The 27,277-nt window shown below is 57.9% G+C and overlaps 1 protein-coding gene across 1 annotated transcript; it reads right to left on the bottom strand.

Moving 5' to 3' along the window:
- Nucleotides 1-2,144: 2,144 nt before the first annotated feature.
- MMP17 (matrix metallopeptidase 17) lies at nt 2,145-24,862 on the bottom strand. Its single transcript, XM_061140866.1, has 10 exons — nt 24,798-24,862; nt 14,423-14,555; nt 13,645-13,774; nt 12,673-12,956; nt 11,578-11,754; nt 9,936-10,035; nt 7,569-7,651; nt 7,318-7,470; nt 4,141-4,398; nt 2,145-3,104 (listed from the first exon to the last, which is right to left on the bottom strand). The coding sequence occupies exons 2-10, from the start codon at nt 14,460-14,462 to the stop codon at nt 2,791-2,793; spliced, it is 1,539 nt and encodes a 512-aa protein (XP_060996849.1). The 5' UTR covers nt 14,463-14,555; nt 24,798-24,862; the 3' UTR covers nt 2,145-2,790.
- Nucleotides 24,863-27,277: the final 2,415 nt, after the last annotated feature.

Below are 27,277 nucleotides of genomic sequence, written 5' to 3'. Positions count from 1 at the left end.
CCAAGTATTTCCGTGGGTTTGTTTGATGCCTGGGCTCCTGGTTTTCAGCTCCTGGTGGAAGCAGCTCCTGCTGCTCCTACTTCTCCTATGAATTTGTCCCTTAGGACTGAAAACAGAGATGCACAACTCATGTGTCTGCTATATACTTCATGTGAGACAGAGTTACAGGGAAAGTTTTATAAAATGATCTTTGGCTTTAACATGAGAGTAAAACCATCACCCACCAAGAAAGAATCTGGTTTCTTGCAGACCTGGTCCACAGCTGACTCTGACCCATGGACTGTGTGCCCAGGGGACCTGGGGACCCTATTTGGGCTGTTTCCCCAACTGCACAATGGTCTAGGACTGGCTCCCCTGACAGGCTGCTGGAGAATGTAATGGAGTGGGACCACTTGGGGAGAGGTGCCCTTGCTGAGCAAAGGCAGCCTGTTCCACCCACGAGGGATCTTTAGTCCATCTGGTCTGGTCTGACGGGCAAAGAGCCCTTCCAGGTCCAGAGACCAGATGGCTGACAGATGGATGTGGGATGTGGCCTTGCTTGGCTCAGTGAACACAGGGCCAGGCCTGGAGACTGCCTGCCTGCCTGTGGCATCATGCCTGCCCATGTGTCCTGGGATGGCCCTGAGCCTACCTCTGCTACCTGGGCGGCAGGTAGGGGAGGAGCCGAGTAGCTGCAAGAGCCTGTGCTCTCTTCTGAAAATTGGAACATTTCTGCCTCTCCCTAGAGCTGGGGTTGGCAACTCCCCGTGACATGGGGAGTGGATCCCAACGCCTTACAGCAGCCTTACAGGGCCGACAAAGACTGCCCCTGCCCTCCTGGGCTCCCACTCTCCTCTGGAAAATCTCTGGCCAAAGGATGGAGTGTCTTCTGTTGGAGCAAGCCCGTCTCACTCCCAGATGTGTACACCTACCCTTCCCCCACACCCCGGCAGGACTCTGGGCTCTTCTCTCTCATCTCAGCACAACCAACTCCCCCTCCTCCCTCCTTCCTTGGTTTCTGCTCATCCCCCTGCTCTGGGAGGCCTTTCTGGAGCCCGCTGGAAAGCAGCAGTTCATAAACTTGCCTGTGCCTCACACTTAGAGAATGGGGGGAGGGTAACACACGGCCAGCCCTGCCCCCAGCTTTCTGATCAGCAGGGAAAGGCGGGCCAGAGAATCTGCGTTTCTGCTGGTTCCAGGTGATGCTGATGCTTCCAACTGGGCACCCGGCCTGGAGATCCCTGCTCTAAAGCAGTCCCTGCAGGGTCTCTTCATGCCATCTTTCAGCCTGATGCTAACCCCCACCTACTTCTCCTCTTCCTGACCAACCCCATTTTTGCCAAAGGTGTTTGCCTCTCCCCAGTCCCAGGCAAGAGATGTTATTGATTCTTCTAGACCAGAGGTTCTCAGGCCAAGTGCCCTACCCTGGGGCGTCTATGGCTGCTGCAGGGATGGGCAAAGAACATCCTGTTCCCACAGCTATGCACCCCCAGGAAAAGTCACTCCCTGCCAGTGAGAGCAGGCAGGCAGCCAGGGCTTCAGGGAAAGGTCCCCTGCAGGGCGAAGGGTACAGCTCGCACTCTCGGCCTCTCTGGGTGGGACTCAGGGCTGCCATCCTGGATATGGAGCCAGGGGGCAGAGGAGCAATGGGATGGAGCAGAGTCCCTGGACTGGCCAGCCAAGCCACCTACCCACACTTCCTGTTGGGCCATGCCCTGGGGTACATGGGGTGGCATATGGCATCCCAGGTGCCTCGCCCAAGAACCTGTCTTGTTCTGCACGTCTCATTCTGAGAGCAGTGCTTGCACATGCAAGTAGGCACTAAATCCATCAGGGAGGGCTGGGCCAACGTGCCAGAACCTCAGGTTCTGAGACCTGACCCAGCCTGACCCCGGCCTGCTGGCAGGAGGTGCGTTTCCCTGAACCGGGCCTCAACTTGTCCATCTGTGAAATGGGTGTAACCACCTGGGATGGTCCTGGAGGAGTCAAGGAGGTGCTGGGCAGGAAGGGTTGGTGACCACTACACAGGCATTCCTGGAGGCCCGCCCCCCCACTCCAGAGTGCTGGTGATCTGGGGTCAGGGCTGCAAGAGTCCTTCCAGGCCCAGAGGCTGCCCACTCTCCACCCACCTGGGCGCATCAGGGAGCTGAGTCTGAGCCGTTACGAAGCAGGAAGAGGTCGTGTTTGTTTGAAATGCGTCACAAGACCACCACGGCCCCAGCTTGGGGGCGCGCCTGTGTGTGGGGAGGCTGCCCTCATCAAGGCAACCAGCAGGCCCACAGGGACCAGGAGAGGAAGCCGCACGGGTGGGCGGAAGCACCAGGGGCAGCAGTGCGGTCCGGTGATGGGGAGGGGGGTGCCCGTGGGACCCCCGAGCTGCCCTTTCGAGGGCCTGCGGAACTGAGGGCCCCGAGGCCAGATGTAACGCCCCCACCCCTGCCCATTCCTGTCAATCTCCATGAGATGTTAATCTTCTGTTAATCTCCGTGAGATGCCGTCACTCACAGGCTGAAAAGACGGCTCTGGCCCCCATCAGGGCGGTAGCGAAGTCTTCCCAGCTCACAGCCCGCAGTCAAGGCCAGGAGAGCGCTACTCCGCATCCACCGCCCGAGGAGCAGCGCCCTCTGCTGGCCTCTGCAAGAGCTAGGGAGGCTGCACCCGGTGGCCTCGGCCCGGGAATAGGGGGCGCCCGTCCCCACCAGCGAGGCGGGGTCCGCTCTGCTTCCACGCTTGCCTAGGGCGCTGGAGGGGCTGGCACCAGTCCTTGCACTTCGCAGCTCCGGGCCCTGGCCAGAAGGCCAGCACCGAATGTCACAGCGTCAGGGCCTGGGCCGCTGTCCACAGGAAGCTCAGCAGTGCGGCCAGCAGTGGGCCCGCGGCCTGCGGGGCAGGGGCGGCGAGGGAAGTGCAGGAGCAGACCTCGTAGGCGTCCTCCGAGCGGCTATGGTCGCGCTGTCCCGGCCGCGCGTGGGCCCCGGCCTCTCCATCCGTGCCCTCGGGGTCGGCGGGTAGGTCTCTGCAGACCAGCCAGTCCCGGGCAGTGGACTGCGGGTACCCGGGCGCCACCTCCAGCTCGCCGTCCAGCACCTTCCAGTACTCCTTGCCGCGGAAGAAGTAGGCGGCACCTAGGGGAGAAGAGAGCGGGCACCTGAGCTCCGGCAGCTGCAGCACGCGGGACTCAGGCTAGACAGCAGGAGGACCGGGAAGGGGAGAGCTGCGGGGCCAGCAGAGGAGATGCAGAATGTCTTAGTTGAAAGTCAGAGTCTTGTTCTCAGGCCCCGGCTAGCTCATCTGTGGGCATTCAGAGCTTTAAGGGGCCTGGGAAAGCTCGCGGAGCCGCCTGGAGGCAGGAGCATGAATGAAGTAACTCTGGTTTGTTGGTCCACGCCCCCCCCCCCCCCCCCCCCCAACCACACTGGATATTTACTGAGAGCCTAGTATGTGCCAGACTCTTCTAGATGCTGGGGACATTGCTTTGAAACTAGAACACAAGCTGCCCTTGTAGGACTGATGCTGAAGCTGAAACTCCAATACTTTGGCCACCAGATGTGAAGAAAAGACCTCATTTGAAAAGACCCTGATGCTGAGAAAAGATTGAAGGCCGGAGGAGAAGGGACGACAGAGGATGAGATGGTTGGGTGGCATCACCGACTCATTGGACATGAGTTTGAGTAAACTCTGAGAGTTGGCGATGGACAGGGAGGTCTGGCGTTCTGCAGTCCATGGGGGTCGCAAAGAGTCGGACACGACTGAGAGACTGAATTGCCCTTGTAGGAAGGTGGTGTACTTCTCACTGCAGGCAGGGGGCGCTGCAAGGACATTTGAGACAAGGACTGAAGCGAGTGGGGGAGGAGCCGGGTGGGTATGCGGGGCATAGGGTTCCAGGAGGAAGCACCGAAGGTGCAAATGTCTTGGGGTGTGTGCCTGCGCGCTTGAGCGCGCCTGTGTGGGAGCAAGAGGTGAGGATGCTACAGCTGGAAGGGTGACGGGGATAAGGAAGGGATGAGGGGAGAGGTGAACAAGCGCCAGAGGAGTAGGCCAAGGGGTCCCTGGGGAGGTCTGTGGCCAAGGACGAGCGGCAGGCGCCCCCTGTGCCCCCGGATCCCCACACCCCAAGTGGGGAGGCTGAGGCTGCCAGGGATTCGCCCTTGCCCGGCTCACCGTCGGACCAGCGCATGGCGTCGTCGAGCGTGCTGGGGACGCCCCTCCACGGGGGGCTCTGGGCGGGGTGGCCGGGGTCCATGCGCCGTGTGTGCTCATCGTAGCGCCAGTGCAGCTGGTCCTTAAAGAAATAAGTCTTGTCATTGTGGGCCCAGGAGAAGGCGGCATCGACGCCGCCCGACGGGAGGCCGAAGTCCGAGACAGGCCGCGGGTATCCTTCCTCTACGTTATTGTCCTTAAACACCCAGTATCTGTCTCCTGGGGGGGCGAGAGAAAGAGCCGTGGGCCCGGGCTCGTCCAGCCCGCCAGGCGGGGGCCCCAGCCCTTGCTTCTCCCGCGGGCTGACACCCCGATGTGCGCGTGCCCCTGAGATTCACCGAGCACCTGCTATGAGCCGGCCTGGGTCCCACACCTGCAGCAGCCAGAGGACGTGGGCTCTGATAAGGCGGCCACATCACAGCTGGGGGCAAGACCCCCACCCCACCCGGGCAAGCCATTTTGGTCTGCGGGGCCTGTTCAGTCCCTTCTGCGGTGAGGTGGGTGAATATGCTCATGGGCAGGAAGGGCGCTGGGTCAAGGCCCAGCTGGACCTGGTTGGGTGCAGCCTTGTCTGACTACACAGAAGCAGAGAAATCACCAAGAACTTCAAATCTGTTTGTACAACTTTCCAAAAATGGTGTGATTAAGATGCTTATTGGGTATATCCTGAGCTTTGAGCTCTAGAAACATCCCTAGCTATTCTGCCACAGAAGGGTGGGAATGTGAGAAATAAGTTTGAGCAGGTGTTGTCATGTCCCCATACCCGCACTCAGGTTTAGCGAAAATTAGCCCACTTATTTAGAAAACAATTGGGAAAAATAAAGCAAAACATAAAAAAAATCCTTGGCTGGATAAAGGCCTGGAATAGACAGTTCTCTAAAGATAATCAGATGGTCAGTAAGCACAGGAGAAGATGTGTTTCTGACATCACTAATCACCAGGGACATGCATGTCAAAACATGATGAGATACCGCCTTACACTCACTAGCATGGCCATTATCAACCTCCCCCTGCCCTCCACACCTAGAAAATAACAAGTGTAGCTGAGGATGTGGGGAAATTGGGCACTGCTGGTGGGAATGTAAAATGGTGCAGCTGCTGTGGAAAAGTCGGGCAGTTCCTCAAAGAATTAAACATGGAATTAGTACAGGATCCAGTAACCTCACCCCTGGGAATATACACAAAGGAACTGAAAGCAGGTTCTCCAAAAGAGCTGTCTGTACACTCATGGTTATTCACAATAGCTAAGAGGTGAGAGCAACCCAAGTGTCCATCAACAGATGATGAACAAAATGTGGTCCATCCATACAATGGAACATTCATTGTGTTGTGTACATTCTCAGTCCTGTCTGACTCTGCGACCCCATGGACTGGAGCCCACTAGGCTCCTCTGTCCATGGGATTTCCCAGGCAAGACTACTGGATTGAGTTGCCATTTCCTCCTCCAGGACAATGTAATTTTACTCAGCCTTAAAAAAAAAGAAGGGTGTTTCTGACACATGCTACAACATGGATGAACCTTGGAGGACCTTATACTCAGTGAAATGAGCCGATCACAGAAGGACAAATCCTGTACGGTTCCACCGTGTGAGGTCCCTAGAGTGATCAAATCCATGGAAACAGAAAGTGAGGTGGTGGGTGCCAGGGGCTGGGAGAGGGGGGTGGGGAGGTAGTGTTTACAGGGGACAGAGTTTCAGCTAGCTTTGCAAGATGAAGAAGCTGTAGAGATGGATGGTGGTGATGGTTGGATACAGGGTGAATGCTCCTGAACTGTACATTTAAAAGTGGTTAAGATAGTAAATTTTACATTATGTGTTTTTTTTTAAACCATAATAATTTCTAAAAAATCCTCTGTCAGAGACTGAAAACCACTGAAGAAAAGGATGGCACAGCTGCAGAAAGGGCCCCATACAAACAACGAAAAGGGCTGTGAGGTTTTCCTCCAAGTGGGCGCCTGGCGTGGGTGACATGGACAGGGCAGCCTGACCTGCTGCAGCTGACTCTGCCAGGCAAATGCACAGGCCCCAAGTGCCCACACTGTCTTACATTTCAGGACAGAGCTATGGTTTCTCATAGGGATCTCCTGAGTTATAAACGCTGAGAAATAATCCAAATTATTTAGAAGATGCCAGGCAGGTCCCACCACCATGACTGTAGCTCGCCTTAGGCATCCAGGTTGGGAGACAGTGATTCTACTGTTGGGGGTGGTGGCGCCAGGGTGGGTGTGAAGCAGGTGAACTCGGGCCCCATTCAAGGGAGGCCAGGCTGAAGAGGCTTGATCAGGGCAGCAGGATAGCTTCACTCTGGGGAGCTACAGATCCCCCAAAACACATCTGTATGTGTGCACAGCCATGCATATGAGATGGAGGAAGGCTCAGAGCCCCAAAGTGCCCACAGAATCGGCAGGGCTTGGTCTCCTGCTGCAGGCGGACACCCTGCCTTCTCCCCCCAAAGACAGCATGCTCCCCAGAAACAGAAACTGTGCCTTCCCAGCCCAGCCCAGGAGAGGGGGTGTTAGAGGGTGAAGTGACGCCCCTCCTCCAGTGGCCCTGTCACCCTGGACTGAGACTGGGGAGCTGGGCATGGGCCAGGGAGGTCCTCAGTTTCCTCTCTGCGCTTAGAATAAATCCAGCCTGACACCCACAGCCCCCCGGGTGTCAACCTGACCTGCATCGCCTCCCCTGAATCTTCATCCTTCACTCTGCTCCAGCCTCACCACTCTCTTCTAAGGTCTTTCAATCAGCAAGACTGTTCCTGCCTCAGGGCTTTTGCACTGGCAGTTCCCTCTACCTGGAATGCTGTTCCCTCAGGTCTATCTGCAATTAACTTCCTCATTACTTGTGGGCCCTTACTGTGTCCCCCCCTCCCCAGAACAAGGGCAGGGATATATCCATGTTTTGCCCACTGCGTGCCTGCAGTGCCCACCTCAGTGCGGGGCACACAGCAGGTGCTCAATAAATACAAATTGGCTGAGTGCACAAATGAATGAGCTGCTCTCTGCCCGGAGCTCTAGATCCACAGAGCAAAGCACAGGACCAGTGTTCCTGGGCGGAGGCACGCTTGGGGGTCCTGGGGAGTGAGGGCTGCGGTCCCCCGGTCAGCGATGCCTGGCAGGCACCCGGGTAGGGGCCCGCCCACCTTTGAAGAAGACGATCTTGTGGTCACTGGTGCGCTCGTACACGGCGTCCACGCTGTCCAGGTGCAGCGGCAGGCCCCGCCAGAAACGGTGCACCTGTGCCGGCTGCAGCGATACCAGGTGGCGGTCCCGGGTCAGCCGCCAGAAGTACTTGCCTGGGGGACACAGGGGGTGGGGCTGCAGGTGGCCGGTCTGGGGCCCAGGGTGGGACCCGCTTTTCTGTCTGCCGGCTGCTGGACCCCGCGGGGGTTACCTTTGAAGAAGAAGGCCTCGCCGCGGATCTGGGCCACCGCGTCGAAGTGGGCGCTGCATCTGTGGGGCACATCCTTCCTGGGCCTGGGGGCAGAGAGAGAGGGCAGGGCAGGGAGGCAGCCCCAATCTGAGCTGAGCCGCCCTGGGGAGCTAGGTGGCCCAAGGCCACCAGGATAAGCCTCCTCCAAGGACCCCCTCATCCTGCATCACCGCCTGCAGGCTCACTGACCGCAGCAGTTTAGTCAAGAGAGAAAAGTGGGTGAAAACGAGTCTTATTCTGGCCCTTCAGGTTGGCGAAGATGGATCACTGAGCGAGTGAGCGTCAGGAAGCACGAGCAGGCGCCTTCAACGCTGCCAGTGAAGCATCGAGAAGCCAGCTGGGCGCTTTCTACGGAAATCCTGAGCTTACTTGTTGGGTCCCCTGATTCTGAGTCTGCAGCTCTACCCACTGACAGCATTCACAGCAGCATCATTTGTGAGGACAAAAGATCAGGAACTTAAATGCCCACTGATCCAGAACTTAACAAACAGGGAAGTGCAGGGGGCTTCCCTGGCGGCTCAGTGGTTAGGAATCCGAGTTTCCTAACTGCAGGGGCTCCGGGTTCAATCCACGGTTGGGGAACTAAGATCCCACACACCATGTGGTGTGTCCAAGAAAATAAATAAATAAAATAAAAAATAAACAGGCACATGTGCACCATCAGCTCAAGCTCAGAGAACCAGGTGTCTTCACAGACACAGAGGCCTCCACGGGCCCTGGGGCCAGAGGTGTGGTGCAGACTAGCGCACCAGCGTCCCACTGGGCTCACACATGTATGTCTACATGCTTAACTTTCTTATACTCGTGTAGAATCTATCTGGGAGGACACGCACATCAACGATTACGTGCCCTGGGGAGTGGGCTGGTCCATCAGCGGTGAGCACTAACTTTTCACCGCGGGTGCTTTTTTTGTGCCTCTGGAGCCGTGTACACTGACAAGTGTTACTTATTCAATAAGTGCAATGAAGAACAATAACAACACAAGATAAAGCAACAGCTGTTGACCTCAGTGGAAATTCACCACAAACAGCTGAGTGGGAAAAGCATAAAAACATTCCACTCTTGGAAAGCCAAACCTCAAAACCAAACTGAGCCACGGAAGCCTAAATACATAGATTTCTGTTTGTTTTGTGTGAGCGTGAAAGGGGCAGGGAAGCTGGGAGGGCAGAGGTGGGGGGTGGATGAGGATGGCCCCCTGCAGATTCTGTGGCACTTGTTCCACCCGGGGTGGGGGGGTTGGGGTGGTGAGCATAGGTGGGCTCCGGCTGCTGCTTTTACTACAGAGCGAGATGAATCCGAGGCTGGGCCTTAAAAGACAGGCAGCTGTCGCCTGGCCTCTGGCACTGCCAACCCTCCAGACACTCCCTTGGGACACCGACTCTAGGAGTCCAGGCTCCAGCACAGGCCACAGAGGAGTGCCCAGCTGAGTCAGCCCAGCCCAGGCACCAGACCCGAGTCAAGATGCCCCCAGAGGATTCTAGTCCCCAGTAGATGTTCCCAACACTGTGGAGCTGACCATCCCCCTGTGCCCTGTCCAAATTCCTGACCCACAGGATCCATGAGCCTACCGACATGGTGGTGGTTTGATGTCACAAGGCAGGGCTGTTTGTTACACAGCCGTAGATGACTGTGACAAAGGCGGGGAGGAAATCGTGGGTTTGAAAGGAATGCCTCTGCACAGTTCTGGGCTGGGTGGTTAGTTGTCCCTTCTGTTAGGGGAAGCACACTGCCTGAAATCAGCCACCCTGGCCAGGCACCACAGTAACCATCTGTGTGAGTTAGTTTATGATAGGACGTCCTGGTAAGGAACATGGAACTAATGAGCCACCACCAACCAGAAGAGTTCGGGAAAGGTCAGAAGGTGACACCATGTGTCCTAACACCTCCCAAGATCCTTCTCACTGGCATCCATCACAGCTGAGCAATGTGTGCACCACCAGAAAGGACTCTGAGTCAGAATGATTGGCCAAAGACAACCTGGAAACTAACCCCATGACCATAAAATCCGAGACTGGGAGCTACATGGCAGAACAGTCCTCCTGGGTTCCCTGACCCTTCTGCTTTTTGCCTGGGCGTCCCTTCCCAATAAAGTCTCTTGCTTTGTCAGCAAGTGTGTCTCCGCAGACAGTTCATTTCCAGGTGTTAGACACAAGCCCACTTTTGGGCCTTGGAAGGGGTCCCCCTTCCTGCAACACCTCCACTTCTGTCCATAAGAAAAGAAACCGTTTCTCAGGGCTCAGCAGGCCCAGATGACCTGGAGCTCAGGACTCTAAGCCACTGCTGGGAGTGGTGCTGGCTGCAGAGTGGAGACAGGGGCCCACAGCTTACGGGGTGCTGGACCGATTGTCAGGGGGCTCCGGCAGGAGGGGTGGCTCCTCAGGCTCTGGGGTGTCCGGCTGGGCCGTGGGGGACACCGACTCCCGCACACCTGTGGAGACCAGGAGGCTGCATTGAACCTGGCATGCCCGCCTCCCTGTAGACCCCACCACCCTTTCTGGAGCTGCCAGGATGGAATCGAGGCCACCGGGTGGGCAGGCACTGCGCCTGCACTGAGTCAGGAGCTGGACTGTGGTGGTGAGCAGGACAGGGGAGACGCTCACCCCCCCACCCAAGCCTGAGCATCGAGATGCATGAGCAGAAGGCATGGGTGCCTTGATGACTTAAACAAGTGTTTCAGAAAACAAGTATTCAAACAAAAAGCTGCACATGAATGTGCATAGCAACATGATTCATCACGGCCAAAAGGTGGGAACAACCCAAATGTCCATCACCGGAAGAATGGATAAATAAAATTATTCAGCCGTAAAAAGGAGGGAATTACTGATGCATGCTATGACGGGGATGACCCTTGAAAACACATGCTAAGTGAAAGCAGCCAGACACAAAAGGCCACACACTGCAGGATTCCATTTATCTGAACTGTCCAGAGAGGCAAATCCATGGAGACAGAAAGGAGATGAGTGTTTGCCAGGGGCTGGGCAGTGACTGCTAATGGGGGAGGCGGGAGAGGGAGGCGGGGTGGGGGGATGAAAAAGTTCTAGAAGCGGATAGAAATGATGCTTGAACGACACGGTTAATGTGCCAAATGTCACTAAATAGTTTGCTCTGAAGTGGTAAAAATGGTAAATTTTACTACATTTAGGGAGGGAGGTTCAAGAGGGAGGGGACAGAGGTACACCTATGGCTAATTCATGTTGATGTATGGCAGAAATAAAACCAGTATTGTAAAGCAATTATCCTGCAATTAAAAAATAAATAAATTCAAGGAAAAAAAGTCCACAGATGTCAAAGGCAACAGTGAAGCAGGGGAGGGGCCTGGGTGGAGGGGAGGGGCTGCAATGGGGCATAAAGCGAGGCTGACCTCCCCCTCCACCCAGATGAGAGGCTCCGTCCCAGGCTTTAAGGGAATTGCTTTGGCTGCTGTGGGTGAGGGACAGACTGGGGTGGGGGTGAGGGAGACCAGTGTGGAGATGGGGAGGTATATGGGGGAGGGTCCATCACTGCCCCACCCCCAGGCTCCTGTCAGCTCCCAGGACAGGCTTCCTTCTGCCACATTTCCTGATGTGACCCCTGGCTCTGGGCTGGTCCTGGCTTAGCCCTCCCATCTTTAAGTAGGGGTGCAGTATGGACTTCACAGCTTGTAAAGACTGGATGACTTAGTACACGTAAGTGCTCTGCACGGGCCCTGGGTCATCATCAATGTCAGCTGTCACAACCTGAAACCTCCTGGGGGTTGAACATGGGAGCTTGCCTGGGGGTCTGAGACAAGCTCTGTGAAAAGCCCCTGGTGACAGAAATCACCTGTTTATTCATTCCACACATACTGAGGGGCAGCCAGCGTGTGCAGGTCCCGGGCACACAGCGCACAAAATACAACCAGTTCTCCTCCGTGGGGTTCCGGGCTCGGGGGTCCCCAGCATGCTGTCCCCACCCCCGGTGGCCCGTGCCGGCTCTCGGGGGGTGGACTCACCGTACAGTTGCCAGATGCGCACCCTGTCCTCATAGGGGAGCCCATAACGCAGCGGGTCACCCACCGGGCCCTGGTAGTACGGCTGCATGATGGAGCGTGTGGCTGCCACGTGGCTCAGCCCGATGGCGTGGCCAAACTCGTGGACAGCCACCGCGAACAGGTCCATGCCGTGGGCATCTGCGGACACAGGAGCCGGTGAGTCGGGGGAGGGGCTGCCAGCTCCTGCTGGGCCACCGGGACTGGACCTGTGGGGTGGGATGTGATGGGCCCGCCAGGATGGTTGTGGAGGTCCTGGACAGAGGGGTTCTGTGGAGTCACTCAGGTTCTTAAGAGGCCCGATAGGATCTTCAGGGGCATCTCAGGCCCTGGGGTCTCTCGGTCTCTCCACCCCACGTGTGCCACTCAACAGTAAGGCTGGCAAACTGTAAATGCTACATGGTAAATACTTCAGGCTTTGTAGGCCACCAGGAGCCAAGTTATAGGGGTCACTATAAGCTCCCCGAGCCCCGCAGAGTTGAACAGATTCCCCAGGTCCCACCATGGCACAGAACCTACAGGTTCTACAGGACCCCTGCTGGTTCCTCCAGCTGGGATGGGCTCCTCAGTCTGATATAGAGACCACCCTCTCAAGGGTCCCCACTCCCCTGTCTATAGTCATACCCTATGCTCCTCCTCGGCTATGATCCTCCTCCCGCCTTGAACCTGGGGGCCTGCAACTTCTTTGGCCAGTGGGACCTAGCAGAAGTGGTGATGTGCCCAGGCCTGCAGAGACCTTGCAAGTTCCCACTCTCTCTTGGAAGTGGAGACCAGGATGAGGACAAGCTGAACTCACAGAGTCATATCCCAGCCAGGGTTGGCCAGGCGGGCTGCCCGTGCCAGAGATGGCTGGTGAGATCAGCCTGGACAAGGACCGCAGCATTGTCCTCCTGAGTTGGACAGGTGCCCACAGCTTTGGGCTCGGGGCGGGGGGCTGGCTCAGGGGGAGGCCATGGCGGTTTCTAGTATCGGGGCACTGGTGTGACTCCCTACACCATCATGGGTCAATCGGGGGTCAGGGTGTGTGACGCAGGGCCCCTAGGGCTTCCCCGGACACACCTGAGGAGCGGAACGTCCAGGCCTCGTCGTCGTCGAAGTGTGTGTCCCCTGCGGTGTGGTGGTCGCCCGGGAAGAAGGCGTGGGCCACTGTGCCGCCTGGGCCGTCGAAAGGGTAGCGGTCGTTGTGGTCGGCCGTGGAGAAGTCGATCTGGATGTCGGCGGCGCTGCCGGCCACCTCGTGGAAGTTCAGGGGCGTGATGTCGCTCCAGACTTTGAGCGCGTAGTGCATGAGCGCCCGCACTGTGTCGCGGCCCAGGGGTGAGTCCCGTGGGAACGTGCGGACCCTGGGGTGGGCAGGGTCAGAGCCCAGGGTCAGGCCGTGCGGACAGGCCCAGCACCCCCGACCAGGCTGCAGTGCACTCCCAGGAACATTCTGCCTCGAGTGGGGCACCGGGGACCTGATTTGAAAATGGGATTTGCAGATGTCATCGGGACAAGGATGGAGATGAGGTCATCCCAGATTAGGGCGGCCCGGTGGCTCAGATGGTAAAGAATCTGCCTGCAATATGGGAGACCCGGGTTCAATCCCTGGATTAGGAAGAACTCCTGGAGAAGGGCATGGCAACCCTCTCCAGTATTCTTGCCTGGAGAATTCCATGGACAGAGGTGCCTGGTGGGCTACAGTCCGTGGGGCTGCAAAGAGCTGGACACGACTGAGTGACTAACACTTTCACTTTCTGTATCCAGTGAGGGTCCTTATAAGGGACAGAAGGGGACACAGACATGAAAGCAGGCCGTGTGGAGACGGAAGCAGGGATCGGAGCCATGGACCCAGAGCTGCCTGCAGCATCTGGATAGAGGCCAGGCCGGACTCTCCCTCACAGCCTCCAAGGGACCACCCTGTGACCCCTGGATCTTGGGCTTCTGACTTCTAGAAGCAAGAAGACAAAATCCTGTCTCTTCAGCCTTGGTTTGTGGGTATTCATTTTGGTTGCCCTCGTGACACCCAGACCCCAGGAAAGCCCTGCCCACCTCCACGACAGGTTCCTCTTGTTCCACTTGGTCAGGGCTGGAGCCTGGCGTCTCCTTCGAGCTGGGGCCGCAGCCGGGAGGTCAGGGAGGGAACATCGAGGGGTTTTCATCAGCGCCAGGGTGGCCTCATCTGTGGGGCAGGCGGGCAGGCAGAGGTCAAGAGTTCGGTCCTGTGCACACTCACCCCCAAATGGGCATTCCCAGCAGCTCCCTGAGAGTGGGCTCCAAGCCCAAATCTGGTCCCCTTGGCTCCCCGCACCAGGTCTGGGGGGACGAGGCCTGGGTCTGCAGCTGCGTCAGGCCCCACTATCAGGGGACAAACATGTTTTGATCGGCCAGCCCTGCCAAGAATCTTTACAAAACTGGAATTTGTTGTCAAAATGTAAAGAGTAGGGCATTGCATAAACACCCCAGATTTCTGGTTTCCCTTGGAAAGCAGGGAGTTTTGACAGCACAGGGCTGCCCCCCACCCCTGATGGGGCAAGACTTAACAGGGGCCTGGGTGGCCAGAACTCACTCCCACACCTGGTCTGCCTGGCCCATGGCATGGAGTTTGAGATCCCTGCTCTAAGTATGGAAATGGGGTCTGGGAATAGCTGGCACACTCACCCACTGCCGTGCCCACACTGGGGATGGCGATGGGGAAGGGACAGGGATGATGGAGGGCCCCCAGGCAGCAAGAATCCTCCCCCTTGTCCCAGAACAGCAAGGCAGGCTGCAGGGGTACTTGGGAGAAACCAGGTTGGCACCCATCTCCCACTGAACCCCAAGGACTGACCTAGGACGCCGGTGGCCTCCAGGCCTCCGAACCGCTGCATGGCCACGATGGCCTTGGACAGCTCCTCTGGGGTCTGCAGCTGTCCCGTTTCGGGGTCCGCTGGGGGCAGGTAGCCGAACCTGCTCAGCCATTCCTGCAGGCAGAGAGCAGAGTGAGGGGTGTTGGAGGTGGAGATTCAGCCCCACAGAAGAGCCATGGCTTGGGGCCCCCACTGCTGTAAGGGGCAGGCCTTTCCCAGCTCAGCCCAACACTCCAGCCCCTGCCCACTGCCCACTAGTCTCTTGCTCCTTCCTTAAATTTCTTTACGGGCGGCTGCGGAAGTGTCTTGATAAACATGATGCCCCTTAGATGGGATGGGCTTCAGCAGTGTACAACCTGTACAACTGTTCATGGCAGCCTGCCCCACCTCCCTCCTCCTGCGACAGCAAAATGCCCAAGGGACACTTACAAAATTGAAATTTTTAAAAGGTTATTTAACATCACGAGTGCCAAATTCAGGCCTTGAGCTGGCAGTGAAGCAGCAGTTCAGGACCCAAGCTCTGAAACCCACGCTGAGAAGGGTAATGGGCTCAGAAACTGGTTTTAAGAATCTGGCCATGTGCTGCACATGCCCAGGAGTTAAGAGCCCAGACTCTGAAACCAGGCTGCCTAGGTTCAAATCCTACCAAGCCCTGTCCTCACTGTGCAACTGAGGCAAGTCAGTGCTCTCTCTAGGCCATTTCCTCACCTGTGGAAGTGAGGATGTAACGAGTTAGAACGTGGAAACCCTCAGGTCAGCCCCTGACACAGGCACCCTCCTGTGGCGCTGGTTGTCAGGGGACAGGTCTGTGCAAAGTGCCCCAGAGGGAACCCCTGAGCCAAGCACGAAGCAGGAATGAGGACAACCCTTTATGCCATGGACACACACAGAGCCCCCTTCCCTGGCCCAGTCACCTTTACCATCTGGGGAGACAGGGAGGCACTGATGCCATCCATGGGGACCCCCTGGGGGGCTGCTGTTTCTTCAAAGGCAAATGGTGCAGGCGCCCACTTCCCGAGCTGGGTGACAACCCCGTGAAAAACACTCAGCCACGTGGACGCAGCGCCAGGGGGCAGGCTCACCAGCCAGTCTGGGGAAGACCCGTGGGTGGCTGGAAGGGAGGGTTGTGGCAATTCTCTGAGCTCCACTCCCTTCCAGACCAGGCTTCAAGAGAGGTACTGACTTGCAGGTCTACTTTTTATTTTTCTGCTCTATTCATTTACACCACCTACAGGGCCCCCAGGAGGCTGGTGAGTATATAGCTCCTGCCTATGGACTCCTTGCCCTGGGGATTTATGGCCCCCACCTCCAGGGATGCCCAGGAGCCTCAACTGACCAGGAGAGTCCTCAATGATTTGCATATAATTTGCATACACCTGCAGAGAACCAGCCAGATCCCACCCCCCAACTCCCCACCCCTGCTTTCCAGGAAACACTGAGTCCTCGCTGGGGTTCTCTCTGTTCCTTGACTTCCTCCCCAACTTTTGAAAGGAGGCCTCCCAGAATGTGCCCAACTGGGGGACATAGGAGGCCCCTCTCAGGTCTGGGAGCCCCTATTAGGCTGTGTGGCAGGACAGGGAACAGCAACCAGTGGACACACCCGAGTGTCATCCTGTGCTCAGACGAATAGGCGGAAAGGCTCAATCTCCACTCAGGGCTCTGCCCTCTGCGGTGCTAGCACCTCCGCACCCCTGAGCATCCTTCTTTTAGGAGGACCTCCCTTCATATCACTTCAAACACACTAAAATGCAACCTGGGAGCTTTTCCTGGTAGCTCAGTGGTAAAGAGTCCGTCTGCCAATGCAGGGGATTCGGGTTTGATCCCTGATCTGGGAGGATCCCACATGCTGTGGAGCAATGAAGCCTGTGTGCCACAACTACTGAGCTCACATGGGACAACTACCAAAGCCCGTGCACCCCAGAGCCCCAGCTCTAAAGCGATGGCACCGCAATGAGAAGCCCACGCATGGCAACCAGAGAGGAGCCCCCACTCAACGCTCCTAGAGGAAAGCTCACATAGCAATGAAGACCCAGCACAGCCAAAAATAAATAAATAAAATTATTTAAAAATGCATCCTGTCAGTTATCAATAAGATGTACCGAGCGAGTCTCATGGCTAATCACTGGGTCCCAGAAATGCCCAAGAGAGCATTTCATGTTACAGGTGTGTATTTTTATTCACAGAGCTATCTATATAGCGGAAACTAACACAACAGTGTAAATCAACTATGGGCATGTGTGCATGCTAAGTGACTTCAGCTGTGTCCAACTCTGCGACCCAATGGACTCTAGCCCGCCAGGCTCCTCCGTCTGTGGGATTCTCTAGGCAAGAACACTGGAGTGGGTTGCCATGCCCTCCTCGAGGAGACCGTCCGGACCCAGGGATCGAACATGCCTCTCTTACATCTCCTGTATTGGCAGGCAGGGTTTACCTGGGAAGCCCAAATCAAGTATATTACAATAAAAATTATAAAAAAAGACAGATGTGTATTTGTGGCTACACATTTTTGGGGACAATTTTAAAGATATTTTAAAATCTTGATTCTGCCATTTTCCTTTTGGACATCAGAAAACACAAACACATTTTGCAGCTCTTTGATAACACTGCAGGCCTGAGCTAAAGAGCTGGGGGCTGTTCAGCACCATGAGGCTATCTCCTCCAGAAAGTCCTCCAGAGTTTCCTCTGATGGTACACGATGCTAGGTGAGAATGCTGGTCCCATTTCTCCTACCAGGTAATGATCTACTCAGGTGAGAGCCTTTCCCCACCCAGGCCAGTTGCTTTGGGTGGGTTGGGGCTGAGACACCCTGGGAGGACCACACACCTCCCAGCTGTCACGCTATAGGTTGGGATAACAGCTGCGTGTCTGGCCCAAGCAGCCCCCTGCTGCTCCCAGCCCTCCCAGGGCTCCATGGGGGTTACAAAGGAGTGGCTTCTTCTGGTCCTGTGAGCCTTGCTGGGAGGCCATGCACATTTTTGGACTTCAGGCCTCAAGAGTACTTCAGGTGGTTTGGAAATGTTTGCGAACGTTGCAAAGCAGGAGGTTTTAGCTGCAGGTCCAAGTGGTCGGGCTCTGTGTCCACTTGCAGACTGAGGGCAGGACTGGGGCACGTGCTGCCCTGGGCCAGGCACTGCTCTGGCCATGGTCAGCAGCTGCTGGTACCTGCCCAGGCCCTGGAGCACTGCCGTTTGCAGTTCCTGCTGGCTGCAAGAGCATGCAAGCATGCTGATGGGATCTGGGGGGCTGGCGGGAGGGAGGGCCCCCCTCCCCCTCCCCACAGGCTTGGGCTCAGCTGTCCCACCTGCCCCCAGTGCAGCCAGTCCCCCATCACAAAGCCAGTCCCCTCCTTTCACACCCTCACCCCACCTCCTCCCCTTGGCCCCCCACAGAGCTGGTGGGCTTCTGCACTGATTCCTGGACGAGGAATGGGGGCTGGGAACAACCCTCAGCTCAAGGGGGTTGGCGGGCGGTGAGGGCCATTGGAGGGGGTGGGGGGCATCGGGGGCAAAATCCTCAGGAGATGTGTGACAACAGGACAAATCTCTGGTGGGTTTAGAGGGGGTTGCTGGTCCTGAAGAGCCCATGGGGACCGCAGCTCAGCCCTGAGCCATCCTGTTCTCCCCTGTTCCGTGGAAACACGTGTCCACACAAGAAGCCCCCATCACTGCTGGAAAGGAACAGCTCTGGAGCCCAGGGAGGGAGGGGGTGTCTAAAAACTCGTTTCTTTGTCTCTCTCCCTCTTGACTTGCCAGCTCATCCCGATTCAGGGGAGACAAAAATTCCCAAATGGCTGGGGTTTAATTTTTTTCCCCCTGGTAGTACAGGCTGGAACATCAGAGGGGAACCAGGCTGAGAACTCAACCTCAGGGCTGAGGTCCCTGCACAGGGCAAAAGCTGCCAAATGCCCTGCCTAGGGCTCCCCTGGAGCCACTGCAGCCCCTCTTCCTGCCCGCTTCCACAGTAGTACCCATGAAATGTCAGCCCCTGGGGTGGGGGCCCAGAACCCCTGTCCACCCAGCTGTCTCCAGTCCCGCCCCTCGCCCCCTAATACCTACAGAGCCCGTGGGTCGCCTGGGGCCAGCCCCTTCCTGTGCTCACCCACTGGTCCTCCTTCCGTCACCACGGCGACCATGTCTCCAGGGCAACCAGAGTGTGTGGGTGGAGGGTGAACTTTCCAGAAGGCCAAGAGGAGGGGGGGAGGGGGAGCCCCAAACTTGCAGGGGCTGCCTCATCATGGGTAATCCCTAACAGCCAAGGATGTGCTCTCTTCCTCCTCCCTGCCAGGACCCCCGTGAGCTGAGCCATTACTGCAGATGGGGAAACTGAGGCCTAGAGATGTGGGTGCTCTACCCAAGGCACTGGCAGGGGGTGGGGGGCCCCTCCCACAAACCAGATGAAGCCACCTACCATCCTTCCCATGGCTTTCCCATCCCCCCAGCCCCCGCCTGCTTGGTTTTATTTTTCTCTGTATTGTTTATCACTGGTTGACACAACATGCGTCTGTTCACAGCGCTAACGATGTTTAACGCACACACCACAAAACTCCCTCCTGACCTCATCAGAGTCACAGGCAAGTGGGCCATCGCCCTCACAAAGAGGCCTCGTGTTTATGTCCTGAGCAGTCCCTCCGCCCAGCGGGTCAGCCTTCAACCCACGGCCCTAGCGCTGGCTCCCAGGGGACTTGGTAAACCAACTCGCCACGGATGGCTGGACTGCAGGGTGAGGAAGGCCTTGCTGTAATGCATGTGGACGGTGCCAGAAAACAAGAGGCGCTTACTGTGTGCAGTGCCTCTGTAGGTCCTCCCCCCAGCCCTGGCCTGGCCACTCTTGCCCCATTTTCAGGCGGGGAAATGGAGGCACAGAAGGGTTCACCCTGCGTGCTGGCAGTGGGACCAGGGCGGGAGTGAAGCGAGCTGACCCCAGGACACCTACCTGATGGGCTGTGAGGGGCCTGGGGCCAGTGGGGACCGTGGGGACACATGGCTGAACTGTCCGCCCCCCACTTCGTGCTCCGTCACTGACTGGACTCCACCGGCCTCGTGGGGGAATGCAGAGTGGGTGTCATTGGTCCCAGGGCACCGACAAGGAAATGGAGGCCAGGGCAGTGCAGACACCACCACAGCATCAGGGACAATGGAGGTGGGCGGGCAGCAGCTTAGAGCACCGGCCCCTAGACCCAAATAATAACAGACCCTTCAGCACCCACTGAGTGCTGCCATCTCTGACCTTCACTCATCTGCCAGCGCCGACGAGGGTGGTGTCACCCCCCACCCCCAGGAGCAGCTGCAGAAATGGCCCGTGGTCACACAGTGCGGCCCTGGCTCGAGTCTGTGTGTGACCCTCCCTTGGATGTCCAGCCAATAAAGACCCAGAGAGAAAGGACCTGGGGGCCCCCCAGCAGGGTGGGAATTCTTCCGGGGGTTGCTTGTGGTTGGGATGATCCCTCATCCCAGCATCTTCCCCAGGGGGGTACTCCCAGACCCCCCTCGGACAGTCCATCCATCCATTGGACACCCTCATCGAGGGCTCCCTGTGCCAGGTGCTGGCGGGACAGCAAAGACCTGGGGAGATCCCACCTTGCCGTCCACCCAGGAGGGACAGTCTTGTAGGAAAGACCAATACTAAACACGTGAAAAACAAGTGTCATGGGTGGTAACTATGATAAGTGATCCTAATGGCCAATGATTATTGAGTTATGTTCACAGCAGCCATAGGGGAAAACTGTGAGGACAGGGGTGTGTGGTCCATGAGGTTCAATTCACATTTGGCACACAGCAGGTGCTCAATAAAGAACTGATGCAATGATCACATAGGTAGGGGCTATTATGCCCATTTTACAGATGAGGAAACTGAGGGGCAGAGAGGTCAGGATACTTGCTCACAGTCACACAGCACAGGATAGAGGTGGGATGGGAACCCAGGCTCTCTAGCTTCAGGGCCTATTCCCAGGAACCCTGTGCTAATAGAAGTGAGATAGTGTGGAGGGGCTCTTTAAATGGGTGATTGGTGGGGTGGCGTGGGGCAGAGCCCTGAAAGATGAGGAGGAGCTGGCTAGGTGATGAGCCAAGATGAAAATTCATGGCAGTGGGAAGAGTCAGTGCAAAGGCCCCATGCCTGGAACCAGTGTGGGAAGTTCAGGGAACAGAAAGCACTGGTGGGACTAGGGTACAGAGAGAAGAGAGGGTGGAGGAATTGATGAGTGGGCCAGGTGAGGAGGGGAAGTGGCGTTGGTATCCTACCCAGACCACTGTCCTTCCCTCCTGAGAGCAAGATGGTGTCTGGAAAGGACCCAGAAGGCTGTGAGCTAGTGTGTGACAGATGCGTCTGTCACCCTTCATGTGCACGGCACAGACTCTGCACCCGGAGTGTCTCACTGGAAGCTCTGAGCCACCATTAACCAAGAGGCAAAAACCACGTGGTGTGCTTGGAGCACCCTCGGAAACCCTCAGGAAGGCACTGCGTCAGCAAGCACCCTGGTGAGCCCCTAACTGCTCCCCAGCTGTCCCCCTGTTTCCACACTCCCCCCTCAGCGTGTGAAGGCAGCTTACTTCACAAGACGCTGTTGTGAGTGATTCAGGGGCATCAGTCAGCTAATATCCCAACTATTCCGTTTTCATGGCCCCATTTTACAGATAAGGAGACTGAGGCCCAGCACAAACCCCACTCCCCGAGACTGGTAGACAGCAGCCTGGGACCCTCGCCCAGAGGCTGGTTCCAGAGCTCTTGAAAGAGCAATGACATTTCCTCAGCGGCCAGGCTGGTCACCGGCCTGCTTAGTCAGAGTCCACACTCCCAGGGCTCAGACCACAGGCGTCCAGCATGGTCGCGCCCATACTACATGGGCCCCTACGAAAGTGCCACAAAGACTTCTCAGTCATCCAGATACCCAGGGCAATGAGTGTCCGGGAAATGAACTCACTTGTTGACAACATGCCTGCAGGGTGGGAATGGGGGGGGGGTGGGCCGGGGAGAGGACCAGCTACCAGCTGGGTCCTAAGACCTTCACATTTAAATTCAAGCTCTGGAGGGGTGGGCGGGAGACCTGGGAGCTGAGGCTCTCCCCCTGCAGCTCAGGGAGACTGCCCCTGTCACCTTGGTTGGATTCCCTGACTGCACTGAGAGGAATATTCCTGGCTCCAAACCAGGTCTGACGCGGATTCTGAGCACATCAAGCGCCCACAGGCTTGCCTGGGTGCTGGCACTGAAAAGCAGCGACCCAGAGGCCACTGGCTGAGGCCAGGGTGATGGCTGCCCCCGTCACCCCCTCCCCACCCCTGCAGGGGGACAGGTGCTCACAGGTGTTCCAGCCCGTGCCCAGCCCCCTGGGCCACTGAAAGAGGGCCCTGCTGATTCCCGGCTACCCTCACGCGTTCTCAGTCACAGACCATAGTCAGAGAACCAAAAGAACTGCCGACACGCGTGGTATGAGGCAAAAGAGCTCACAGACTTTGTTGCTGGGATAGAAACCTGAGAACAAACTTCAGAGGTGTGTGCTCAGTTGCTAAGGCATGTCTGACTCTGAAATCCCATGGACTGTAGCCCGCCAGGCTCCTCTTCTGTCCATGAGATTTTCCAGGCAAGGATACTGGAGTGGGTTGTCATTTCCTTCTTTGGGGGATCTTCCCAATCCAGGGATCAAAACTGCGTCTCCTGCATTGGCAGCCGGATTCTTTACCACTGAGCCATCAGGCAAGTCCAAACTTCAGAGTTAGAGGTTGGCAAATCTGTCAACTCGTGACATGTCCCATGCATGCCTGTCACCAGGCTCCTGCAGGGCTGAGCCCCTCACATACTCACACCGCAGTAACTGGGCATTCCGGCCGCTCCTGACTACGGTGAAATATTAGGAACAGCCTGCACGTCCGGGCCGGGGTCTGGCTAGCGGATGTCAGTCACATCCATGCAGTGAAATGCGATGGGTGGACAGAAAGAACCCGGCAGATAAAGACGTTCCAGTACCAACCGTTCCCCAAGACAGACTGGGAAGTGAAAACGGCAGGACACGCAGCAGTGGACAGCAGGTTGTCATCCATAGAAATAAGGGGCCGAGGCCCCATGCCCTTTAATGTGCCCAGACAACCTCTGGAAGAATACTTAGGAAACAAGGGAGACGATCGCCCCTGCGGACCCTTCTGTATGGCCTGAATATTTTGCTGTGGATGTTACTTACTCAGAAATAAAATAATGAAAACGGGCCCAGAAGGACTTGCGGCTCAGCCGACAACCCCAGGAGGGCATGGGGCTCTTTTGTCCCGCTCCACCGCGGCCTGAAAGCCTGCTGTTGGGCCGGCGCAGCGGGCCTCAATCCGGTGCTTTGTTTTCCTCTGATGCTCCGGCGGCTGGGCCAGGGAGCCCCTCCCGGGGGCAGCCAGCGCTTGAGAGACCCGCTGGGCACGGCTCTGTCTGGCAGAAGCTGGGTCACACTTACAAAGGGGCCCTTCTCCTCGCTGGCAGCCCTAGACCTGAATATCCAGAGTCAGTGGGCCCCCGGGGGCGGTCTGCAGAGGGTGGGTAGAAAGGAGTTCCCCCCTCCTCCTTGCAAATCCCTGCTGGTCTTCCTGCACCTCTGGGTCTGATGCACTGAGGTGTCATTCCCCGGAAGACCGCCAGAGACCGCCCTCTGCCCGCAAATTGGGGGCAGGATGCAGGACGGTTTCTCCCACACCAGCCTGGAAGAGACCTGGCCTCCTGGTGGGGGCCTCTCCCGGCAGGGGCAGCAACCTCTGCTCTTTACCAGCTGGGCCGGATGCCAAAGCCTTGCAGTCTCTGGGGCTCCAGACTGAGGGGCCACATCCCCGGCCTAGTGCCTCCCACAGGGTGTGGGGCCGGGGGAACCCCTGGTGCCGGGGAAGCCAGGGGAGCAGACAGAGGAGGAGGCATGGAGGTGCAAACCAGGAGGAATGTACCTGACCCGCTCCCTCTGGGTGGGCGTCGAGAAACTTCACAATAGCACTGCGTCTGATAAATGAACTTGACTGGTGGGGGCCTGATCCCCAGTAACCCTCAAAGCTGGAAGGTGAGAGCCTGGTTCTACTGCCACCCAGCCCAGACCTAGAGATTTGATGCCCTCAGAGCCTGCACCCCAAGAGGGGATTCAGGACACCCCAAGCCCCAGAGGCGGGTAAAGGCACCTGAATTTCAGAGCAGTTTGGCTGGGAGGAAGCGGCTCTCGGGGTCCCTCAAGTGCAGACAGCACAGACTGGGGCTGTGCCCTCCCAGATGGCTGCAGAGGGGCTGGGGCAGTTGGGCAGGGGTGGCCAGAGACTGTTCCTCATCCAGAGCCTGTGGCCAAGTCCTGCCAACCTCGGGGCTGTGGATGCCCCCTAAATGCTTGCACTGGCCTGAAATCCACCTGAAGCTCGAGAATGCTAATAGTCTGGGAGAGGAGCCCTGCCAGCACCCTTCTAGGAGACTGCCGAGGGCCAGGTGCGGAGGCAGGGAGCCCAAGTGAGGGCAACTGCAGGGCGGAAGCCTCAGAAGGAATCTGCTTAATCCATCGGCCCCCATGTGCCCACGCCCAGCCTCCCCGGACCTGGGGGTGGAGACCTATAAAGTGTGATCTAAATCTTTCAAGTCCCAACGAGGAGGCTCCAAGCCTGGCGGACTGAACTGGGGAGGGGACGTGGGAAGAGGCCACTGCGCAGCCCCTCTGTATGGTTTCCAAGCCAGTGGGACACAGCTGATACTGGGCGAGGGGAAGCGCAAGATAAGGTGGTGGGGCTACATCCGAGGCTGCGAATGGCGGGGTGGGGGGGGGGGGCAGCTCATCAGGTTCAGGACGGGGACAAGGGTGGCAAGGCAAGGCTGGCCGTCCTGGGGGTGGAAGGGAACAGGAAATAGGGCCAAGATCCATGCCTAGTGGAGGGTTGGGGGGTCGGTTCCCTTGTTCCTCAACATCCTCAACGGAGCAAACTCGAAACCACCAGCTTTCTGGGGCGCCCACACTCCGCAGCTCCGTCCTTTTCTCTCTTGTGGGTGCGCACCTCCCACCCCCGCCACTCCCACTGGGAACGCACGCGGGACGCCCAGCTCTGGGCGGCTGCGACTGCTGTCCCATCCGCCTCAGGGGCCTCTTTGGGGCTGCACGTAGTCGGGGACAGGGCTCCGGCCAGGTAAGCCGCCAACCTCCGCAGGTTCCTGTGACTGCGGCGGGCTCCCAGCGCACGCAGCCAAGGAGGGACCCAGCGCGCCTCTCCCAGATCCGGGTGGGCGCGCGTCAGACACTCAGCCTACGACCCAGCCTCAGCTTTCCCGCCCAGGAAATGGGTCCAGGGCGTCCGGGTTCCCGCAGGCGTCGAGGCACCCTGATGGTGTCTCCCTGGCCCGCGGGAGCCCGCCTCCCGGCCGCACACTCACCACTCCCAGGCTGAGGTCCTCCGCACGGGGCGCGGGCGCGGCGCAGCCCCCACGGGCAGCCAGCGCGAGCAGCAGCAGCGGCAGCGGCGTGACCCCGGCCCGGGGGAACGGCGGGCCGGGTCCCCGGGCGGCGCGGCGCCGCATCGCGCTCAAAGGGCGGGCGGCGCAGAGGTGGCAGTCCCCCGCGCCCGTGCGCCCCGCGCCCGCGCCCGGCTCCCGGCCCGACTGAGCCCAGCGCCGCCTCCCAGCGGCGGGGCGGGACATGCTAATATATGCTAATGACCGCCGGCGGCGCTCGCCCCGCCCCTCCTTAAAGGGTCCGCGTCCCGCTCCCGCCAGAGTCCCGCGCCCCCCAGAGGATGCTCAGATTCCACACACGCCCCCGCCCGGCGAATCCACACCGGGACCTTGGCTGCGGCGGCCCGAAGGAAGGCACTTCTCGAGTGTCCCCGGACGGCTCTGGGGGAGGCGGAGGCCTGCGGGCGGGAGCACAGAGTTCGGAGCTCGGGGCCGCCCCCCGGGGGACGGACCCCTCCTCTCCCTTCAGACCGCGCGAACGCGGACCTCGAGCTGAGCACGGATTCGCGGTCACTGGTGGGGACCCGGAGCGGCAGTCGCAGCGCACCCGGCGGACGCTTGGGGGAGCCTTTGCACCGTGGTATAAAGGAGGTGGGGGCTGGGTGGGCGTGAGCGGTGGGGGTCGGGTGAGGGGCGAGGTGTAAGAGTGGGACTGGCCCGCGTAGGGGTGGGCGCCGGGAGGGGATTCGGGGGTGGGCGAGGGGGCGGAGCCGGGCTGCGGTGAGGCTGGGGCGGGGGGAGCTTGGGAGGGGCTGGGATGAGAGAAGAAGAGACGCTGAGGCGGTGGGAACGGCTCCGGCGGGGTCTGGGCGCTACTAGGGGTCAGCGAGGACCAGGGGTCTGTGCTTATTGTGGATGTGGGGAGGGCAGTGTTAATAGCTGACGTCTGTTGGGAGGTTAGTGTGTGCCCTGCACTAGTTAAGCGCCTACCGTATATGCCCGTTTACTTCTCACAACATCTTTCGAGATAGAAACTATTATTCCATTTTTCAAATGAGGAAACTGAGGTCTCAGAGGAATAAACTAACTTGTGGGAGGTCTCGGAGCTAAAGGATCGAAGGATCACCAGGGCATGCGGGGACCGAGGTTCCAATGCAAATATTCCTACACCTCAGTTACAGTTCCTACAACCTCTCCCCTCCCACACCCCACCCCAACTCTCAGCTCCTGCTGTCGATTGTGGTCCCATTCTAGAGGCCCAGGCACTTCTGAACCCATGTCCCCCAGTCTGAGGGGAGCGGTGGCCCCTTCACTCAAGTGTGGTCTGGGTTTCAGGGCAGAGCTCCCTCCCTACTGGCTCCCCTCTGGGGAGGTCTTGCTTATCCTACTCCCCGCCCCCCCCCCCAACCCCCACCCTTATTCTCGGAGCCTCAGTGGCCTGTTCTGGAGCATGGAGACTGCACCTGCTCCGAAGACCATTATATTCATCTGCTGAGATCGGGTTCAGCAAGGACCCTTCCCTGACCATTCACAGGCATACCCCCCAATTTTGCTCAAGTGCTAGTGGCAAAAACCTAGCTCAGACTGGCTCTAGTCAGGGAAAGGAAATTTATAGGCTCAGTAAACTGGGGCATTTCGGAGCACATTGATGTCAGGCAGGGCTGGATCAAGTTGCACAAAGACGTGATCAGAATATGGTTTCTTTCTCCATCTCTGTGTTGGCTTTATCCTCAGGCAACATTTCTCCAAACGGCAGCAAAGGCAGTTTAGCAAACCCAGCAGACTGACTTTCAAGCCACAGTTCCGGGGCCGTCTCTCATTGGATACTGTGGGCCATGTGCCCATCCCTGAACCAATCGTGTGGTCAGGGGATGGAAGTGAGCAGAACCGCCTGCCCTGGTGGTGGAGAGGAAGGGGAGATTGCCATCTAAAAGGAAGTTTGAGATGCTGATATCAGAGTAGAGGAGGGTGGGTAGCAGGAAGGGCTGGATCAAGGGGCACCAAAGAGATGCTAGAGCAGTCAACCCCATGATGTAACAGAGTCCTTCCTGCATTTGAGAACTTTGAGAGGAACACTAACTGAAGGGTGAAGGCTCTAGGAGGCACTGAGAATGGCGAAGAGCGAGGGCTTGTGGCAGTGGCTTAGGGTCACAAGCATAAGCAGAGCCTGCAGGCAGACATGGTTCTCCCCAGATAGGTCCAGCTGGTGGCTGGGGAATGGTGCAGGACACGTCGGGGGGCGTGTCACTTCATGGTGGGGCTGTGTGGCTCACCAATGGCTGCTGCTTTCTCTTCAAGCCTGCCAGTGAATTCTGGCATTTGAATGTGGCCTGAATCCAAGCAGTGGTGAGAGGCCACTTTCACCCATCAGATGGGCAGCATTGAGAAAGTCATCTATCATCATGTGCCAAGGAGGGAAGGGGGGACTTCGGTGCTCCTAGAAGGGGTGCCAGCTGGTGCAG

The sequence above is a fragment of the Dama dama genome, chromosome 5 (genome assembly GCF_033118175.1).
Source record: "Dama dama isolate Ldn47 chromosome 5, ASM3311817v1, whole genome shotgun sequence".
In the NCBI taxonomy this organism is placed as follows: Eukaryota; Metazoa; Chordata; class Mammalia; order Artiodactyla; family Cervidae; genus Dama; species Dama dama.
The sequence above is the reverse complement of the archived record's forward strand: the minus strand, read 5'-3'. Positions and strand labels throughout refer to the sequence as shown.